Source organism: Desmodus rotundus, chromosome 1 (genome assembly GCF_022682495.2).
Source record: "Desmodus rotundus isolate HL8 chromosome 1, HLdesRot8A.1, whole genome shotgun sequence".
Lineage (NCBI taxonomy): Eukaryota > Metazoa > Chordata > Mammalia > Chiroptera > Phyllostomidae > Desmodus > Desmodus rotundus.
Genome location: NC_071387.1, coordinates 107,712,283 through 107,733,158, shown reverse-complemented (window position 1 = coordinate 107,733,158; position 20,876 = coordinate 107,712,283). Strand labels below are relative to the sequence as shown.

Here is a 20,876-nt window from a genome sequence, read left to right as displayed (position 1 = left end):
TTCCCCTCTGGCAAAACTGCTCTATCCACTGTCTCCCCTGCCACCCAAAAAACTTCCAGTCATCAATTCCAGAGCTGACTTTCATAAATTGAGGTTTAGTGTCTCTATCTGCTTTTCAATCATATTCTCTTGCATTTGGGTGGAGAATTGGAGATTTACTTATCAGATTGTACATATCAGTGGTCAGATCATCAAACCTGACAAAAAGAAATTATATGCTATTATGAAAAATAAATACATGGTGAGTCAGTGTTTTGTTCTCAGAAAACTGGTTTTCTGTTAAAATTAAAACTGATCTTTTAATTATTTAGGTACCTGGCAATCAGATAATGCCTGGATCTCTTAATATGAAGATAAAATTCGTGTGTTCTCAGTGTCTGAGAAATGGTCAAGTCATTGAACCAGACAAAACCAGAAAATACTGTAGTGCAAAAGCAAGGCATTCGTAAGTAGCATGTGTGCGGAAACAATACCTGTTTCATAATGCTGTGTTTCATAGGTGTAAAATCATACGTGTAAGAAAAGATTCAGACTTTGAAGAGAGGAGGGGAAAAGTACGTAATTTAGGAGTAATTACAAAGCACAAGGGAAGAGATTTTTAGGCTTTAGTAGCTAAGAATTCAACGAAATTCAAGTGTTTTTCTTGTATTTTATCAGGTCTTTGTTTAGGATTGGTAGGGAATGTTGGTTTACGAGTGTCAACAGGAAATGAAATGACAACATCATGAGGCATTTCTTTTAGAAGGGTTGAGGAAAAAAATCTCTGGTCCCTTAGGTACAGACTTCGTACCTGTCCCTTTATATTATGCCTTTTGCCAGTGTGTCTTTGTTTTTTCTGAACTCCATTTTTCTTAGGTGGACCAAAGATCGTCGTGCGATGAGAGTGATGTCTGTTGAACGTAAGAAGTGGATGAACATCCGTCCTCTCCCCACAAAGAAACAAATGCCTTTACAGTTTGATGTACATACGTAATTTTTAAGCCACTTTTTTTTATTAGGCATTTCAAATTATTAGAAAATAGTAGTAATTCAGATTGAAACTGGCACCCTTTAAATAATGCTCATTCATCGTAATAGTGAAATTTAAATGGGCCTCTCTTTTTTCCTTCCCTTTAGTATGTGTGTGATTCTGGGACAGTTTTCATATTGATTGGAATTTTAGGAGTTACTTGGAAAAAGTAAATAGAGAATCAAGAAAGAGAGGTTTGAGAAACACTTATGGGCATGATTGACCTTATTTTTCGGATGAATTACTTTTGGGAGGGAGTGGAAGAGAATTTCATTTAAATTTGATTCCTCAGCTTTGCTATCAAACCCAAGGCCTTCTGTATTATTATGAATGCTGTGAATGAGTTGTTTTTTATCATGCCTGTTTCTTTCACTGAAGCAGTGGGTACTGAAAGATACCCTGCCTGATAGGACCTTCTAAAAATAACCCAAAGGAAAAATATTCAACGTTAAAGGAAGATGTTCCTCAAAAACCCTTAGAATGAAAATGCCAGACCAACTTAAAGTTAGGATAGTGCTTCATTCACGAGGTGGCATGTTTTACCTCAATACCCTCTGGTGCCGTCCATGGTCTTGAAGATGATTGTCCAAGCAAACCCTGTGAGCTGGCTCTGGACTGTCTTCTTCACCAGGGAGTGGGTCTGGAGAGAGTCTGGAGGGCTTTCACTGTGTGAGTTAGTGGACAGGGACACTGGCCTATTGACAGGTTGTGAACTTTCTGCCCCCATGGGGGAAACATGGAGAGAACCTTCTGCCCAGAGAAGCAGGTCAGATGGATTGCAGAGTCGTGGGTAAAGGAAGCCTCCCTCCCTGACTTGTCAGAGAGAGTTGAGGAAGAGACAGCTTCATTTCCCATCACCCCAAGTGCCTTGCACTTCGTAAAACTTCCGCAGGTTACAGGGTCAGTCTTGGAAGGAGGTGGTGTGTTTGTGCTTCACCCACAGTGGTTTTGGACTCCTAGGTTTGGGTGACTTCATCAGTGGAGTATGTAGGAGGGGAAGAAGAGGGATTGGAACCATTGATATCTTGGGCTTTAAAAAGATGGTGGAGGTTATGGGTGTATTCCTTAACATGTTGTTAAACACAACTGAGACCAATTCTAGTTCATGTGGCAGCTTCCTAGGACTGCTGGTTATTCTGAAATCTTGCACATGGTGTACTGCTGTACAATGTAGTAGTTTATTTCTTCTTCTTTTTCTACCGTATTAGGGATTGCTCAGGGATCCTTTTTGTAAAAGAAGAAATAACACTCTGTGTGTGTATGTGTGTAGATAGTGTGGTAAAGTGGAAAGAGAATGGGCTTCAGAGTGTGCCAGAAGGGCCATGGTCAAGTTACTCAGCCGCAGTTGCTCATCTGTAAACGGGAATAATTACATTATAGGGAAGAGTACACAAGGTGGTGTGTGTTATATAAAAGCCCAGCACAGTGGCTGGCTTTCTCCTTTGTCTTCTCCTCTCTCTGCTCCTTATCACTGATCTTTAAAGACTATGGTAAATGTTTCCCTAGCAATGGCTAAGTACTTAGTGGGGTTTGCTTGGGAAAAGAATATAATAAACTCAGTCACAGAATGATTTATTGACTACTAATTTAATACAGAAGATTCTAAGGGGAGGGGTTACTGACCTTAGTCCAAGGAAGAACATGTACAGTGTTCAGGGCACTACTTTAGATTTGTAGCAAAAACTGATGCTAAACAAAGCATCTAATATTATGTAAGCTAATATATAAGGCCAGCTTCTGTTGAAATACAAATAAACTAAGATAAGCTAACAATTGTACTAGGTTTTATACTCCTATAAAACCTTGTACAAGTATAAAACAAGTGTATTCATGATATTTAAGAATGAGCTCTCAGTGATGGAGATTTTCTTAGTTCTTGATAGTCTCCAAGGTTCCTAGGGAAGTCTGCATTCTGCTGATCGCTGTCACTTTATTTTCCTACCAGTATCGTTGTATTTACTTTGTAAAATAAAAATGTAAATAACAAGAAGTATTATTTGAATGCTGTGTACAACTGGATGGCCTGGTTAGCACAATAATTGTCTTCAGAAAAATGCCTATCTAGTGAATGATGGCCAAGGAGTTTTTTGACACTGTTTAGTACCTTTGGAGTAGTCTGCAGTTTCTTGACTGCTTCCCAAGTGGTGAAAAGGAGGCATCCTGGGTGGTAGGTAGGGGAGAGTAGGAGCTGTCAGACCGAGGGGCCAGAGGTCTCCATTTGGGGATAAAAGTAGTCTGCTGTGTTAAAAGCAGATAGTCTGAATAAGTGAGTTGTAGACATTCATATTCCAGTTCCATTCTTTCTTTTGAAAATTTTCTTTTGAAAATTTTTGAAATAGAAAGCTTAGTATTAATATCATCTCATGTATTTTGGGCTTACAGTCAGTTTGAATAGAATCAAGTCAATCTTATTTTAAAATTATATTACTCAGCATTAGCATGGATAATAATGCTTATTTTGCTTAAATGTAAAAATTAGCCAGTTTTACTAAGTGTGCTCTGTCCTATATTCATATTTTTTTATACAGCTATGCAATCATATTGCTTCTGGGAAAAAGTGTCAATATGTTGGAAACTGCTCTTTTGCTCATAGTCCTGAGGAGCGAGAAGTGTGGACATACATGAAGGAGAACGGGAGTAAGTTGATGTTTTAACTGTGGCCTTGACAGCCATGAAATCTAGCTTGCTTGAAAGTTTCTTCCCTCTGAAAAAATGCCAACTGGCAGTGAACACAGAAAGCAGTTTGCATCTGAAGCAGTTGTCCCGTTTTGTCAGTGGAGCAAAATCTGACATCTGACCTGATCCGTGCTTGGGTCAGATTGGATACAGAGAGACAAGTTTGCATCCTTTGATGTTGCAGACGTGTTCCTGAGTAGAGAATGGTCTGGGCGAGTTTAGTCCTTCCATGACTACTTAGATCAGATCACTGCTCCTACTTGGGACTAGTCACCCCCTGAATTAATCAGATTAGAACCGAAGGTTTCTTCAAGGAGGCCTTACTGTTAGAACAGGCCCAGATTCCAAGGCCCAAAGAGAGAAAGTTTATGTTGGTCAGACTTCTAGTTAGGGTACTCTTCGAGTCTTTGAAAGGCACCTCCGACAACGTTTCACTTGACCAGAAAATTTTTTATTACAAGGATCTTTGTTCTTTAATCTTAACTGAGGGAAAGTCATGAACACTTAAGATCTGTAGTCTCTGGATTACAGGGACCAATCAGATTTAAGCATGTCACCTGCTATGTTTCAACCATGTCAAAATTCAGTGACTTAATGTAGATGGGACTCCTCCTCACTGTCTTGCTTAGAGTAGGGACATAACAGCAGCTAGGGATAAATTTGGCCACACGCCCCCGTCTCCCCTGGGGACATTGACATCATGGAGACATTTTGACTGTCGTGACGTTTGGGAATATGCTACTGGCATCTAGTGAGTGGCGTCCAGGGATATTGTTAAACACCCTACAGTGCACGCAGGACGGCCCCCAACAGCAAAGAATTACCCACCCAGAATGCCAACAGTGCTGAGGTTGAGGAACCAGGTCGTGCAGAATGCACCTGCTCTGAGATAGGAAGCAGCTTGCAGCCGCTGCCCAGGACCCGCTCTGGATGTCAGTGCTAGCATGTCAGTGCTTTCGGACTGTGGCTTGACTGATGGACTCCCATTAGGGTCAGAATCTCGGTCCCAACAGTAGTATGTTCTCTTTCTCAGTAAGCAGTGAGGAGCATGTCAGCTCCAGGCTCCCCCAAACCGTGTAAGTAGCTTGTGTGGTTATGGCAGTGATAACAAGTGTTTAATGTGGGCACCATAAAGCTGTGCGGAGCCTTCTCTTTTTTTTACCCGTAGCCTTATAATGGTTTCTTAATTTTACCTCCCCACCCCAAAGGGTCTTGTAAATGCAGGGAGGAGTTAATTAATCTTGAAAACTAATGTTTGTGGTCTAACAGTCCTGAATTTGATTCTTGCCTATGATAGTTCACCTAGTGCTTGGACATGGACTGTCTCTCCCTGTCTAATATAATCAATCTTCATTCAGCCTCTTGCTTTTCTTTTGAAAATGTATGCCGACTGATACAAGAAGTATGCATGATCTTGTGTTTATTTAAATGGTGTATTTAAATCTTTGCTGCTGAAAGTGATTCATTTTGCTTTAGTACAAGATATGGAGCAGTTTTATGAACTCTGGCTAAAGAGTCAAAAAAATGAAAAAAGTGATGATGTAGCCAGTCAGTCCAACAAGGACAATGGAAAACAAATCCACATGCCGACAGATTACGCCGAAGTTACTGTAAGTACCATTGGTTGTCTCACCTCTCCTTTGCTTCCCAGCTGTAGAAGGAACCTTTCTTTTTTTCCCTACTTTCTCCCAAACCTGGCTTTGTCGCATACTCCTTGTCCTTCTCCTGTACCTTCATCTTTTCTCTCCAGTGGCCTTGCTGCTGACTTAGCTTAAGTCTCTTCATTCTAAAATCCTTTTCTTGATCATTTTTCTGACCGTGGAGCTAGAGAATTTCAAGTCTAAGTCCTGGTTCCTTCCTTACTAGTCTGGGCAGATTGCCCGTCTATGAGTGGGGCTGTTGTGGTGGAGAGGTGAAGTATGAGTCTGTACACCGGTGCCAGGCCACAGAAGGTGCTCCCCCCCAGAAATGTAGCCCCCTTTCCCTCTGGGCCTCTCATTCCCTCCTTACCCACCTGCAGTCTGGCCTCCGCCTCCAGGGTTCTGTAGAGACATTAAATCACCTGTGGTCTTTTACTGCTGTGGTTTCTTTTAAAATTTTCAGAAAACTAAGGAGAATAATACAGTATTTTGAGCCCATGATCCCAAGTGAAGTGATGTTAACAGTTTCTTGTATTTGCTTCTGTAAAGTAAATAAATGTTACAGATAAATTTGGGATCCCATTTGTCCCCCTTCCCAGAGGGCCCAGATCAGGTGTGTATTTTTCCAGGCCATGTGTACATATCTTTGACTTATTTATTCCTAACTTGTAGTTCTGCCTGCCATGTTTTTTAAATTGACATAGACGTATATGTTATTTTGCTACTTGTTTCTTGTTTTGTTTTTGGCCTTTCTCCATATTGATTCACTGTGATCCAGGCCATGTCCGTGGCCTTGCCCCATGCCTCTGCTTGTGTTAACACCCTGTGAATCTGCCCTCTCTGTCAAGGCTCAGCTCTGATTTCCGTTGCCACTTTCTCTTAAGTCCTCCTTGGGTTCTCAGAGCAGGGCCACCCATACTTGTTGGGTCATGAGATCTACCTGGGGTTTTTAGAAAGACAGATTCTCATTTGTATCCCAGATGTGTTGAGTCAGAATCTCGTGGGAAGTCTTCAGAGCCTATTCTTACCCAGTGTTGCAGTGATCCTTGCACAGTGCATTTGGGAAATACTCAGACACTAAAGCTTGCATCTTTGGTAGCCCTCACCTCCCATCATAGCAGAGAGCCTTCTCTGTAGGTCTGTGTCACAGGGGTGGCGTCTTTCCCTCATGGCACAAATCCTGGCCCCTAGTAGGGGCTCCATTCATGTGCACCAAATGGAGCTGCTGCTAATCCCTCTGCAGTTGGTGACCCTGAGCTTTCACATTCTTTCTGCTTTTCCTTGTGGTTTTACTCCTTCTTGGAATCCTCATTTGAACCTGGCCCTTGTCCTCCAGATAGACATCCTTGTTTGTACACTAGTCCTGTTGCCTCCTTATTGGAGGCTTCCCAGACACCTGGCTGGACCCATCGCCCCCACGCTCTGCTTCCTATGCTGTGGCATGCTTCCCAGTGTTAGCATCCTTTCCTTGGTCCTGTTTCTTATTTTGAGTTTTACGTTCTTGCCTGGCTCTCCCATTACATGGGCTCCTCAAGAATAAAGTCTGGGTCTTATGTTGGGTGGTTTCTAGTCTTCGTGATGTCCTGACCATGTTTGAGGGACACACAGACAGCACCTGCTGATGGTCTGGACGCATGTCTTGTGCTTTTTTTAGGTGGACTTTCACTGCTGGATGTGTGGGAAGAACTGTAACAGTGAGAAGCAGTGGCAAGACCACATCTCCTCAGAGAAGCACAAAGAGAAGGTTTTCCACACGGAAGACGACCAGTACTGCTGGCAGCACCGCTTTCCAACAGGATATTTTAGTATTTGCGATAGGTACGTAGGTTTCTTAAATTTCCCACGTGAAAACTGCTGCTGGTCTCACACGGCTCTGATGGTCATTAGAGAATATCTGGGTGACAAGTCTTCGAATATTGGAGGCTTAGATTTGCGCTCTAATTGCTCTTTGAGCATTTCTTCAATCTTCTGTGGTTACATGGAAAGATTTACTAGTCTGCTGATACCAGTTTGAAATGTCTTAAGATAACTGAATGGAGAAGCGCGTTTATTCGAGTTTGCCCAGACAGTTTTGGAGTTCCTGGCCATGCTTTTCTAACCTTCACCACCACCTTTCTTGTTGTAAATGTTCATCAGTTTTGAAACTGCCTTTGAATATTTCAAGTGTAAATCTGAAACTTACTCAGGCCAAAGGAGAATGTATCACTGTTGTATTTACTTAGAAAATTGTTCAATAGCAAATGAGATAATTTTGAGTTGCTCCTCATTTTGTTAAAATGCTGTTGGCGTTTAATTTCCAAATTTAGATCCATGTGATTCTTAAAACTGTTGAAGGCAGCTTTTACTTAATGTCACTTCTGATTTCTTGACACTGTGTAAGGAAGGGTTATAGTCATCGTTCCCCACCCTCCCCCCGCCCCTATTAAACAGTATTTTTCTTTTATTTTTTTGAGAAGTTCTTTTTTTTTTTTTACCAGATGACAAAATCAGTAAAAGATCATTTTAATCAATTTATCTAAAGATATATTTGTCTTAAGAAAATGTTTGAATTGTAGCAATAAAACAGTATGTTTCATTAAATCCATTTAAATAGCTTCAAGTACTGGTTTCTCTGTTGTGGATGTCAAGGCTATAAAGTATCCAGCTTTATGCAAATCATAAAGCTAGTGAAGTGTACATTTTAAGATTTTCATAAACAACTTGTGGACGCTCATAAAGCCGACTTGTCCCAACAGGTATATGAATGGTACCTGCACAGAAGGAAGTAGCTGTAAATTTGCACATGGAAATGCTGAACTTCATGAATGGGAAGAAAGAAGAGATGCCCTAAAGATGAAGCTCAACAAAGCAAGGAAAGATCACTTAATTGCCCCCAATGATAATGACTTTGGAAAATATAGTTTTTTGTTTAAAGATTTAAACTAATATGCTGGCTTTTATGTATGTTACCTAATCAGAGCATTGACCAGAAAAATTGAAAGTGTTCTAAGGAACGTAGCAGAGGAGCTGCAGATTTTCTGCTTGTATTGGCGTCTATCCTCCCTCCTGAGCAGCAACCCACAGTAGGTAGGAAAATGGGCTGTTTAACAGATCTGGCCATGCTCTCATGGCACCTTTGGCATCCAGTGGCAAAGGGGCTGCTGTCTGGTTGCCATCTGTTGAACAGACTTTGGGATGAAGTGTGTTGGGGAAGAGGATAAGTTTATGTCTAGGACAACTCCTCGAGGTGGTCCTTCAGATAAAACCATGCTGGTGAGAGATAAAACACTTGTACTAGGATCAGAATACATGATGAATGAAATTCTTTACACATTTTAAGCAGAATGAATTTGTTTAATATAATAAAGTTTGCTACTTATCTGTATGTAGGTTGCTAAAAAGGATTTTCTTAACTCAGATTTTAAGCCAAATAACCATTTAACACTAGTATACGTTAAATGGGGTATTTTTTTGTATTTGAATGTTTCACTATAATAAGGGAACTGAGGATAATGTGCATTAAGAATATTTTGAAAAATAATGAGTTGACTCAAATTTTATTTCTTGGTCTTTTGCTGTTTTAATGATGATTTTGAAAGATTACACTTGTACTGTTGGTATTGTGTAGTGTATGGACCAATATTGCCTGTAATAAAGATTTTATATGTAGATGTCTTTCACTTTTTAGTGCCATCCTTCCCCAGAAAGAGTTGGTGAAACTGGGTACTAAGGTCACAGGGTTTGATTTTTTTAATAACACTTTTACATAAGCAATTAGTAACAGAATGCAAAATTAAAGGACAAGAAAGCAATTTTCACTTCTGTCCCACTCCCTAGATTTCAGATGGTAAGTTTTTTCCCCCTCACGTGAGGGGATATATATATATTTTGATTTTAGAAAGGTGTCAAAAGACAAATACCATATGATCTCACCTGTAAGTGGAACCTAATGAACAAAACAAACAAGCGAGCAAAATAGAACCAGAGGCATGGAAACATGGAACAGATTGACCAGAAGGGGAGGGGGATAAAGGAGGAAAGAAGAGGGAGGGCCTAGTTAAAGAACAAGTATAAATGACCCATGAACGTGGACAACAGGGAGGGGATTGACTAGGAGCAGGGCAGGGAAGAGCAACGGGGAAAAATTGGGACAACTGTAATAGAACAACAATAAAAATAAATTTTAAAAAAAGAGAAGAAGGGAGAGCTAGAGAAAGAGAATCATCGATGTGAGAGAGAAACATTGATTGGTTGCCTCCCATACGTACCCCAACTGGGGACCGAACCAGCCACTTAGGTATGTGCCTTGGCAGGTATCAAACTGGCAAACTTTCGGAGTGTGCAACACCACCTGTCCTCCCAAGCAGGCTGGTGCTGGAGGTGCTTACCTTTCTCCATCACCTTCCCCCTCCCCTGGGCTCTCTACTTTGACAACTGTTTGCGTAGAGTCCTTGATACTTGTTTCCACTTAGTTCCAGGGACCTGCATTAGTTGGGAAACTGAAGAATTCATTCCCCTGGCAGTGCAGGTTCTCACACTAGGCAGGGCAAGAGTCTTCTGTTGACTGACATAACAACTCTTCTAGGTGATCTTGTGTGTTTTGTTCAGATGAATGATTAGCAAGGAGACATGGTCAGCTAAGATGTGGGCTGTAGGATCCCCCGGAGACAAATGTCTCTAGCACACTACCCTCAATAGATGCATTTTTTGTTGAAAGACCACTGAAGGCATGGGCTGGCAGATACAAAGAAAGTGTAAGCTGTCCTCTCTCAGACTGACCTGCTTCAGAGGCTGGAACCCAGCGAGCTAGGGAGAAGAGTCCTTGTCAGGGTTTGGGGGGCAGCTACTTGAGGGCTTTGCCAGTTCAGAGTCCTTGTTGGCAGTGTGGTTGAGGGAGAATGGCTGACAGACTTTGAAAACAGTGATCTGCCAGGCAGTGATGTATCAACCCTTCAAACCCTCAGGCAAAGTCACTTTTTCACGATGACCTTGAATGATTTAGGGTTTGGGGGAGACAGAAAAGGGTCTTTGTTCTGCTTTGAGTCCAGCCGGGGCAGACAGCAGGGCACAGCTTCAAGTAGTGAGATAGAGAAGAAGTAGAACATTTAGAATCAGGAGCTGTAGAGTGATAAGCAAGTCCCCGTGACTTCTTGAAGATTGTAGGAAAGACTCTGGTTTCCCCTCATGTGGGAAGGCAGGGGGACCAGCTATATTTGGCAGGTGCATTAGGAATGCATCTTATTGCCAAATAATCTGTTAAGAGTGACGTTTTCTGTAGAGTGGGTCGGCAGTGTTACCATTCTGCTAGGTCTTCCTGGTCTGATGGTCTTCATTACGATTTTTTTCTTCTCTGTTCTCCCAGTCTACTTTTGTCCTCTTTTTCCAGGGAGAATAGTAAATGTTAAAAAGTTGTCCCTGGTGCTGTTTACAGTTTAAAAGTTGGTTGCCTTACCCCTGGGAATCTAGGCTTGAAACTGTTGGAGATCCTATGAGTGGACAGTATGAGAATGTGTATTTTTCACACTCCCCTGCATTTTCTGTACCTTGGTTTCCAACCTTCCTGCAACTGAGTCTCTGTGCTCTCAATCATCCTTTCGGTAAATTTCATTCCACCTAAATGAACGAGTGTCTTGCTCTGGTTTGCAGCTAAGAACCCCCCCTGCCACCGTCTTGGTCTCAGCATGAGAAAATCAATGTTAATAATTACAGGTGAAGTCACAGCCCTCTTAGAATGAATGGGTAACTGGAGGAGGAGATAGTGATATAATGGGGGGCGGGGAGTATTGCAGAGCTAAAGCCCAATTGTAATAGCAGGGGAAACAGTAATCATTGGCATGTCTACTTGGACAGGTTTATTTCCACAGGATGAATTTTTTTCAACATTTAGGTAATTGAGATACAGTTCACATGACAGAAACTTTATCATTTTGAAGTACAATCCAGTGGTTTTTAGTATATTCCAAATGTTGTGCTACAGTTACCACAATGAATTTTAGAATATTTTCATTCCTTAAAAACACCCCCCCCAATCTACCCACTTGCCCTGCTTTTGAAACCATAGGCAACCACTGATGTGCTTTCTGTCTATAGATCTGCCTGTTCTTGACATTTCATAAAAATGAGATCATACACTAAGTGGCCTTTGTGACTAGCTTTCACTGAGCATAATATTTTCAAGGTTCATCCACATTGTAGCACATATGAGTACTTCATTCCTCTTAATTGCCGAATAATACTTCATTTTACTGATACGCCACATTTTGTTTATCCATTCCTCTGTTGATAGACATTTGGGTTGTTTCCCTGTTTTTGGCTCTTGTGAATAAAAATACTCTTGCAAATTTTGTTGGCTGCAATAAGGCACCCCAGAGAGGCATGTGAGAGGTTGCAAGCGGGTCCTTGCTCTCAGGGATTCCTTCCTCTGCCCAGTCCTCCCAAGCAGGCTGGTGCTGGAGGTGCTTACCTTTCTCCATCACCTTCCGCCTCCCCTGGGCTCTGTACTTTGACGACTGTTTGCGTAGAGTCCTTGATAATTGTTTCCACTTAGTTACAGGGACCTGCATCAGTTGGGAAACTGAAGAATTCATTCCCCTGGTAGTGCAGGTTTCAAACACTTTAGTTGGCTTCTTGTATTTGTTGCAAGGGATAATGCCAATTTCTGGAAAGCTGATTCTGGGGTCTTGATACAAAATCTCCAAAAAAACAATGGTGAATACCATTGTCCAGAATACTGAGGCTTAGGGAGTGGCTTCCCTCTGCTTTACCTGTCAACCTGTACTTTGTTAGACACATTACATTTGCAAAGTAAATGCTTGGAAGCTTAAAAAATATTATTTCTCTCTGGTTCTAAGAAAGGATTAACATATGGGTTATATGTATAAATAGTGTTTGAAACCGGTACTAACTGCCAGGGGAATGTGTTCTTCAGTTTCCCAATTGATGTAGGTCCCTGGAACTCTAGGACTAAGTGGAAACAAATGTCGAGGACTTTATGCAAACAGTCATCACAAGTTTTTAAATATGTATATATATAAAAATTCAAATCTCCTTGTCCCCAACTCTAACTCCACCAACTTGTTCAGAGTCTAAAAAGTGGCCACAAAAGCTCATATTCTGGTGGATGTGGACAAATTAGGATTGACCTAGCCTTGAAGAGCAGTATAACCTGCCCCTAGCAGCCTGCTGTATCCTGAAATGAATGCATCATTGTTTCAGAACATTCTGGTGACAGAGCAGCAGCCAGATGTCTAGAAGAGGAAAGGAACCATACTTTTGCTAACCCAGGGTTTCCTGGCCTGCAAGACGCCACCCTGCATTGCCACAAGGCACTGTGGGTCTTACGAGATAACCCACAGGCAGCAAAAGTACTTTGAACCTTACCAAGGCCTGTGCAAAGGACAGGTGTTTTATAGAAGTGTAGTGTGGATTGTGACAGTAACCGACTGTGAACAGGAACTAGTGACTTTTGACTGTATTTGTTTTCATTAGTAATAGACCACGTAGCTCAAATCTACATAATCAAGAACTAAAAAATGGTAAAGTTAATATAAATTTAAAACTACAAATATATATTTCCTTAGCTTCTTTAAACAAGATTACATAAAACAATATAACACTGTATTATTAGGTTTGTAATATACAGATTTAAAAAGTAAGCGTAGCACAAAAAAGGAGGGAATGGAGTATAACTGGAGCAGTTTCTATATCTTACTGGAATTTAGTAAGTAAATCTGAAGTAGAAATTATGTACATTGTAATCCCTAGAGAAACCTCTATCCATTTACTACAAGAAAAAAGAAGGAACAAAAAGAGATCAGATACAGAAAATAAGTAGCCAGGGGTAGACTGACAGGCACTTTCCATGAGATATCTCATTTAATCCTCAAAACAACTCTGTGACAGAGTTACTATTAGCCCATTTTAGGGCAAATGGTCATTCCCGCTGCACTTCTGGGTTCTCGGATAGTTCTCTCCTCTGTACGTATTTTCTACGTTCAGTGAGGATCATAAACGGCACCTACGTCCTCCAGGGGCTGTACTGGGGCTAGTGAGCACGTGTTCTGTCATCACCACCGCTCTTAAAGGCCAGTGGGGGCTGGGCGGATCTCAAAGTAGGCGTGGCCAGACCCCCGGCGCAGCGAAAGGCCTGTTGTCAGCGAGGCCCGTGGGCTAAAGACCGGCATCGAGAAGCCTAGGGCCGGGAGGGGGAGAAATCTGCGTGCACTCCAAGGGCGAGAGGGCGTGGCCCTCCGGGGGCGGGGCTTCTGCGCAGTGTCAGCAGCCGCGCAGACTCCGTGGCCGCAGGGCGGAGCCGCCTGCGTTGGGGCGGGAGCCGCGGTGGCGGCTGGGCTGACGTGTAGGTTCACGGTTAGCGGGCTCTACGAGTTGCGGGATTGGGGAGCGACGGGCCGGGCCGGGCCCTCGGGCCCTCGGCGGCGGCGGTATAAAGCTGGGGACAGGGAGCATGTAATGTCGGAATGCGGAGGCCGCGCCGGTGGCGGCGGCAGCAGCAGCAGCAGCAGCAGCAGCGACGACGCCGAGGAGGAGCGTGGAGGTGGCGGCGGCCCCGCGGGTCCCAGCTCCCTCAGCGCGGCCCCGGCTGGAGCGTCCTCGGCCGACCGGCTCCGTCGCGGACTGCGCGGCGCCTCCCTCATGGCGCGCCGGAGACCCGAGCTGCTCTGCGGGGCCGTGGCGCTGGGCTGCGCGCTGCTCCTAGCTCTCAAGTTTACCTGCAGGTGAGGCGGCCCTCACCGCGGGATCAGTGGCCCGGCGCCCCCTCGGCCCAGCCGGCGGCGCTAGCGGCCTCCGCGGGGTGAAGTCGGACCTTACTTTGCTGGGAGGAAGCGAGGGACTTGACTCTCCCCAAGTCTAGGGCTTTGCCGGCCACTTTCCCCTCTCCCTGGCCGGCTAGCTAGCCAGGGGGCGAGGTGTTCAGATACTGCTTGGCGCCCCTTCAACCTGTTGAGTACCGACAGTGGGCCCTGTTCTGAGCTGCTCAGTTGGGGTTTCTTGGTCGTGCACCTGTCACTTCTGCCCAACCCGTAGGGCCCTCACTTACCACCCATTTTGTTTCCCTTATGCTTCGAATGTAGTAAGTCACAACCATCGGAGTCCCAGACCCCTTTGAGAATTCATGCAGTCATTCATCTAACGATTATTTATCCGCACCCGCCATGGGGAGCACTCGTCTAGGTGAGCGATGAAGGTGAAAACTTCTACTCTCCATTTCAGGGGACAGTCAGTAAACAAATAAACACTTTTAAAAGGCTTCTGTAAGTGCTGTACTGGGAATGGAAGAAGCGAGGGTGGAGCAGGAAGGCTTTCCTAAGTAAGCCGCACAGGAAGCTTACCCAAGAGGGGGAGGGGCTAGCATTGGGGAGAAGTGGGGGAAGACTGTCCAAGGTGGAGGGAACGAGAAGCGCAAAGGTTCTGAAGCTGGACAAGCCTGGTGTTTTCCTGGAACTAGGAAAGGCCCGGGTAGACTGATGCGTAATGAGCAGGGAAAATGAAAGTTAATGTGTCCCTTTGAGAAAGTACACAGGTAGAGAGAATTTACTTTAAATTTCAGGAGTATTTTTGGCCCACCAAATCCACAGTGTATCTCCTGGTACTCCAGTTTATGTCTGTCACTGACCAAGAGGAAGATTTCAATTGCAACACTGTTATTGAACATGTTAAGTGTAATATGTGGCCCTTACTGTCAGAGAGGTGTGAAAAGATTGGGTATTTTAGTGAAAAGAGAACAAATTATAATAATCATCATTGAGCATTTGCCGTGTGCCATTTACTGTACTACCAGCATTGTTTTTCAGCCTTGGCATAGCTGATATTTTGGGCCAGATAATTCTTTGTTGTGGGGCGCTGTCCTGTTCATCGGAGGATGTTTATTATCCCTGGCTTGTACAGATGTGACAATCTAAAATGTCTCCAGACATAGCCAAGCGTCCCCTGGGGAACAGAATTGCCTGTTTGCCAACTACGGCTTACAAGAATGCATTTATTCATTTAATGCATTATCTGAGAGCCTAGTGTGTGGATCATTTAAATTTCAATTCTCAGCGAAGTCTGGGTATACTCTTTTCCTTCCAACTTACAGATAAAGGACTTGAGCCTTGATCATGTTACAACACTTGACCCAAATCACACCCACCTTTAAGTGAATTTGAATCCTTTATTGTCAGGTACTAGGCTCTTAACCTTGCTCTTTATCACGTTCCTTCATCAAGGAAAAAGTACAAAATATTTTGCAAGATAGACTAATTGCAAGGTGGTGTTTGGATCAAAATTAGCAAAAGAGGTGTTCACCCTCTAAGGATCGGGGGAGCTTACTGACATTTTCTTGTCCATGTATAGAAATAATGACTTATTATACATGAAAGTCCTTTCAGATTTCAGGAAGAAGGAAGAGTGTATGTAAACCCAGTTCCGAGAGCATGCGGAACAAGATCCCTGCCTGCTTCAGCTAGGAGAGAGCCAGAGCTTGCCTGTCCGGCTCCTCTCTGTGCCACTGGCAAATTGGACAGTTTTTTAATAGACTGAGATTGATTTTTTTAATCCTATTTGATTGAATGGTGTCACGATACTATTTATCACTGTACAACTGGCTCAAACATTTCTGGCCCGCTTTTCCTATTTTACTTTCAAGATCTTTGCCTTAATGAGGACAGAGGCTTAATGAAGAGTAGATTTTTTTTTAATTTGATTTTTAATAGCTCCAGTCCTGAAATAAGGGAGAACCCTCTTAAGGGTTTGTTGTTTAGCTGAATTCAAACTAGACAGCATGAGAGAGGTTGATTTTGGGTTGAAACAACTAATAATTACCCATTTCTAGACATTTAATCCCTATCCTGCTTGCTTTTCTGTGCATTGAATCTCCATGACTTCATCCTTCTCACTTTCCTTTTACCCTGATTTGGAGGAAAAAATTTTGTGTGTGTACCTATTTATATTAATATATGCAACCAACTGTTGAATTTTTTGTACGTGAGACTTAGACTTGAAAGCTGCAGGAGGCCGAGGCGGGGCAATCAGTTTGATTAGAGTGTCGTCCGGATATGTCAAGGTTGTGGTTTCAGTCCCCGGTCAGGGCACATATAAGAATCAACCAGTGAATGCAAATAAGTGGAACAACAAATCGATGCTTCGCTCTCTCTCAAAAGAAAAAGAAAAAGCTGCAGGAAATCTTTGATCTAGGTACAGTTTCTCAAAAATGTTTAGCAAATTAAAGAGTTAAATGGAAACTTGTGAATGTTTCTGGTGGAGCAGAGGCATATGGCTCTCTTCCCTGACAGTGTTTGGTTTTTGATGGGCCACATATTTTATCCGGTGTGTTGACTTTAGGGACTGCTGTGAACATGCAAAACAGCAATACTAAGTTGATAATTATCATTTGTTTGCCTGTCACACACATATATTTTTTCTCAGATTATGTTATTAACACTTAAGGTGCAATTGGAACAGGACTCGACTCATCCAGTTATAGTATGTATCAGTTCCTTTTTTATTGCCAAGTAATATTGAATTGTAAGAATATACCCCAGTGTATTTATCCTTTCACCTAATGAGTTACTCCTGCTTCTTATGCTTATTATTTAGATGGTTTATCTTTTCCTATCCTTAATGCTTTCATTCTATCTATGTCTTTATGCTTAAAATGTGTCACTTTCATAGCATATGATTGGGTCTTGCTTCATTATCCCATCTGGCAATCTTTTCCTCATAATTGGATGGTACGGTCTTTTTATATTTATGTAATTGCTGATATGGTTGGGTTTAAGTGTAACTCCTGGTTATTTGTTTTTCATTTGCACCTTCTGTTTTTAGGGTTTCATTTTTATTCTCCTGGTTTCTTAGCTAAATTGCTATAATGGTTTTATGCCTTTTTAGTGGAGTTATGTGGATAACTCAAGGGGTTTTAGGCCCCTTTAATTTGCTGGGAAGCAACCTCAGCAAAGATCTTTTTGTCTTTTTTTTTTTTTTACTGTTTTTAGAGAGAGAGGAAGGGGTGGAGAGAGAGAGAGAGAAATACTGATTTGTTGTCCCTTTTATTTATGCATTCATTGGTTGACTCTTGTATGTGCCCTGAGCGGATATCGAATTTGCAACCTCGGCATATCCAGACAATGGTTTAACCAACTGAGCTACCCAGCCAGGGAGACCTTTTTTGTCTTAATGGGAAAGTTGTGACAGCTCTGTGACTTCTGACCACTTGTTTCTTCTTCTTTTTTTTTTCCTTCTGAGCTCTCTCTTCTCAAGTACTCAAGAAGCTTGTGTTCTAGTTAAATGGTCTGTTACTTTGTTACTCATCTGTATTAACCTTTGAATTATGATATGTATGTGGAAAAATCTGTATTACTATTTAATTATTACTTTTGCCTGAATGCCCTGGATAAGTACAGGCCAACTCCAGCTAATATGCTTTATGTTTTCTCAAGGTTGAGTTGAGATGTAAGCATTTCCTATAGAAATCATATTAGCAGAAGCCACATGTGCTCTGTCCCCTTAATTCTGAGCAAGCTTACTGGTGGCTCCTGTGGAGAACAAGACTGCAGAGAGATGAAGGTGAATCTTGGGTGTGGAGGCAAGAATATGGATTATTCCGAGATATTCTTCTCTTCTGTTCTCCACTGCTGTCCCACTCTACACCTGGGGAGGCAATATTATAGAATAATTTCTAGCATATTTTTTATGTCTTTCATTCTCTCAGACACATATTGCCTTAATACAGAATATTACTTTTTTACTCCAGGACAGTGTTTTAGGGACTCCATTTTCTTATTCAAAAGAAGACCCAAGCTTCATTATTCCACATGAAGCTGTTGTTAGAAGAAAATAAACTCAGCGATCTTGTTTGTGTTTGCTCTTTTTTAGTCGAGCAAAAGATGTGATAATACCAGCAAAGCCACCTGTCAGCTTTTTCTCCTCGAGGTCTCCGGTTCTTGACCTCTTCCAGGGTCAGCTGGACTACGCAGAACAGGTTCGCCGGGATTCGGAGGTGGTGCTGCTGTTCTTCTATGCCCCGTGGTGTGGACAGTCCATCGCTGCCAGGGCAGAAGTTGAGCAAGCAGCGAGTCAGCTTTCAGACCAGGTAATGCTGACATTCGGCCTAAGAATCAAATGACTGTCAGTCCTGTTGCAGAGCAGGTTGTCCACATAGAGACATCTTACCCAGCTGGCTAATTTTGCCAAGTTGAAGGCCACAAGCACTTTGTAAATTCTAAAGCTTTCTGTAAAGAAGCAAAGGATTTCTTTCTGATTGTGATGATTCCGGTTGGTTAGCAGCAGGACCAGATTCTACATCTCATGATGTAGGCCAGTGCTCATTCCAGAGTGCCACGCTGTTTGGTTTTTGTGCTGAAGTAGGCAGGGGACTGAAAGTCCTAGTTGAATACCTATTTGATATTTGCTATTTAAGTATTTTATTTAGGAGAAACTTATGTATCATGACTACAGTATAGCTGGCTGACCTTTTAATCCTCATATTTGGATCGGAACTATGTTTAACAAATGCGTAATGAGTGAGTGTATCCTTTGTGCTAGGTGAGAGGGATATGTAGGCAAATGAGTTACCTGTATGGCAGTGGTTTTCAACCCAGTGGATCAAATTGCTCTTTATAAAACAAGTCTTATATTTATTCCTTTTTATGCCCTGAAAAGGAATTCATAGATGAGAAAACCTTCCTACACATGAAATTTCAAAGTAGTTAATCTAATGCACTAATTATAACTTAAAGGGGGGGGCAAAGTAATGTATAATCAAATCGTATGTTTGAGTTTGTAAATGCTTGGGTAAAATAAGTCCTTGCACCTTTATGTAGAGCTACTGTGGATGGGATGGTTATAAATATAAATTGATAAAGGTATAACGTGTTGGACTCAGATACCATGGGGGTGATTTGATTTTTCTAAAGAATAAACAGCTCTTGGTAAAGTTCTGAACCAAATAAAGTACTTTCTTCCCTCAATTGACATAGAAGTTGCCTTCCTGAGAAATGCAGTGAACACCAAAACCATACTTTGGGTTCACATATAAAATGGAGTTAGGTTCTGGGCTCCAACAAACAGGTTTTCCCCAACATCAGTGTTAGGCAGAGCCCAACTACTCTGGGATGACTCTTCCCTGTGTAGAGCAGTTTTAAGCATTGCGGGGTATCTACCATAGCCCCTGCCTACCACCCACCACAAGCCCTGTAGTCCCCCACCTTCCCCAGTCATTGCAAGAAGCAATAAAGCATGCATAGACTTCTTAGAGGCTGCTGCTGGGACCCACTGATCTGAGGTTACTTAAGCAGACAGCTGAGTTCCAGAAGTTCATTTGGAACTTTCAGTTGGTTTTTCTTAGAAAGAATGTTATAAATGGTGACAAGACTTCCTACTCAGCCTAGTAAAGCTTAACCATTACATATCCCTGAATGTGGTACCAAGTACTATTTAAATATAACTCTTCAGTCCTTGTAACAGTGATTCTTGGGGGTGTGGGGGGAGAGGAATAATTTTGTGTTCCAACTATGGGGCCATGGATTTGATCTATTCCCATCTTTCCTTTACTGTCCCCCAGCCCTAATATTAAAAGGCAAATAGTAATCAAGCTGGCAGATACTTCCAGGGAGAAAATGGGAACTCTAATGGAGGAGCAATGGGAGGCAAGCAGTATGTTAGCATAAAGGAAATCACCACTTTGCCAGTCATTCCCCACGTTTTTTGAATGTAGAGAGCCAGTGGAGAATCTATTACATATTAGAGTGTCAGTCACTTATTATCTTACTGCCAGCTTAAGCAGTATGCCCTTCAGAGTGATTACACAGGAACAGTGTTTGGGAGTGCCTGGTCCTGTGCTGTTCTGCATAACAGCGCTGCGGGCTGATGTTGGTGTCCCTGTTCTTCTGAGGCAGGACCGCAGGCTTAGAGGGCACAGCAGTTCGTTAAAGATCACACGACAAGTGGTTGAGGTAGAGTGCCATCAACAACTGACTGGCACTGCCTTTTTTTCAAAAAGTTTTCCCAGCTCCTTCTAAGTTGGGGGCTTATTGTTTTGTGTTCTCAGTAGGGTAAAGGAGCAGGTTTGTTTTCAGAAACAGGCAAAAATCTTTTGAGCCACATGGCTTAGTAAAATGAGTAACCAAGGCAGATTGTGCCCTGTTTCTGAGTAGAAAAATGAGATGTCAGCCTTATGTAAAGTTATGTTTGCTTTTCTTTCCCATAAATAGACTCTAAAAGGAGCTGTAAAGAGTTTCCAGTAAGTTTGAGCAATATTGCTATCTAGTAAAGATAAGGAATCTAAAAGTACCTTTTTGTAGTCTTCATATTTTTTCAATATTAATTATGAAAAATTTAAAATAAATAGCAAAGGTGAAGGAACTTCCCATCTTCTTGCCATTTAAATTCTACTGTTAACATTTTATTATATATTTAGTCAGCTGAATTATCCCTCTAATCAGTGGTTCTCAGCCAGTGCAGTTTCGCCCCTTAGGGAACCTTTGGCAATGTCCGGAGGTATGTTTTTGGTACTTGAGAGGGGAAAGCTAGTGGCATCTAGTGGGTAAAGAGCAGGAACACTGCTAAACATGATACAT

At 42.3% G+C, this 20,876-nt stretch overlaps 2 protein-coding genes across 8 annotated transcripts in view; both read left to right on the top strand.

Moving 5' to 3' along the window:
* Window positions 1–8,984, top strand: part of ZC3H7A (zinc finger CCCH-type containing 7A) — a 32,457-nt gene extending 23,473 nt beyond the window's left edge. For all 4 annotated transcript variants that reach the window (XM_053929243.2, XM_045204467.2, XM_045204466.3 and 1 more), the window contains 6 exons: window positions 312–445; window positions 856–961; window positions 3,538–3,646; window positions 5,162–5,295; window positions 6,980–7,143; window positions 8,061–8,984. In XM_053929243.2, coding sequence (XP_053785218.1) covers window positions 312–445; window positions 856–961; window positions 3,538–3,646; window positions 5,162–5,295; window positions 6,980–7,143; window positions 8,061–8,250 — 837 coding nt within the window. In that variant the 3' untranslated portion in view covers window positions 8,251–8,984. The remainder of the gene's footprint in view (window positions 1–311; window positions 446–855; window positions 962–3,537; window positions 3,647–5,161; window positions 5,296–6,979; window positions 7,144–8,060) is intronic.
* Window positions 8,985–13,623: 4,639 nt separating this feature from the next.
* The window catches only part of TXNDC11 (thioredoxin domain containing 11), a 58,077-nt gene continuing 50,824 nt past the window's right edge, over window positions 13,624–20,876 (top strand). Inside the window, exons 1-2 of one of the 4 annotated variants that reach the window (XM_045204604.3) lie at window positions 13,624–14,039; window positions 18,175–18,391. In XM_045204604.3, the coding sequence (XP_045060539.2) occupies window positions 13,774–14,039; window positions 18,175–18,391 (483 nt within the window). In that variant the 5' untranslated portion in view covers window positions 13,624–13,773. Of the gene's footprint in view, window positions 14,040–18,174; window positions 18,392–20,876 lie in introns of those variants that run through there. The other 3 variants (XM_053929213.2, XM_071222220.1, XM_053929235.1) reach the window with 3 other exon arrangements.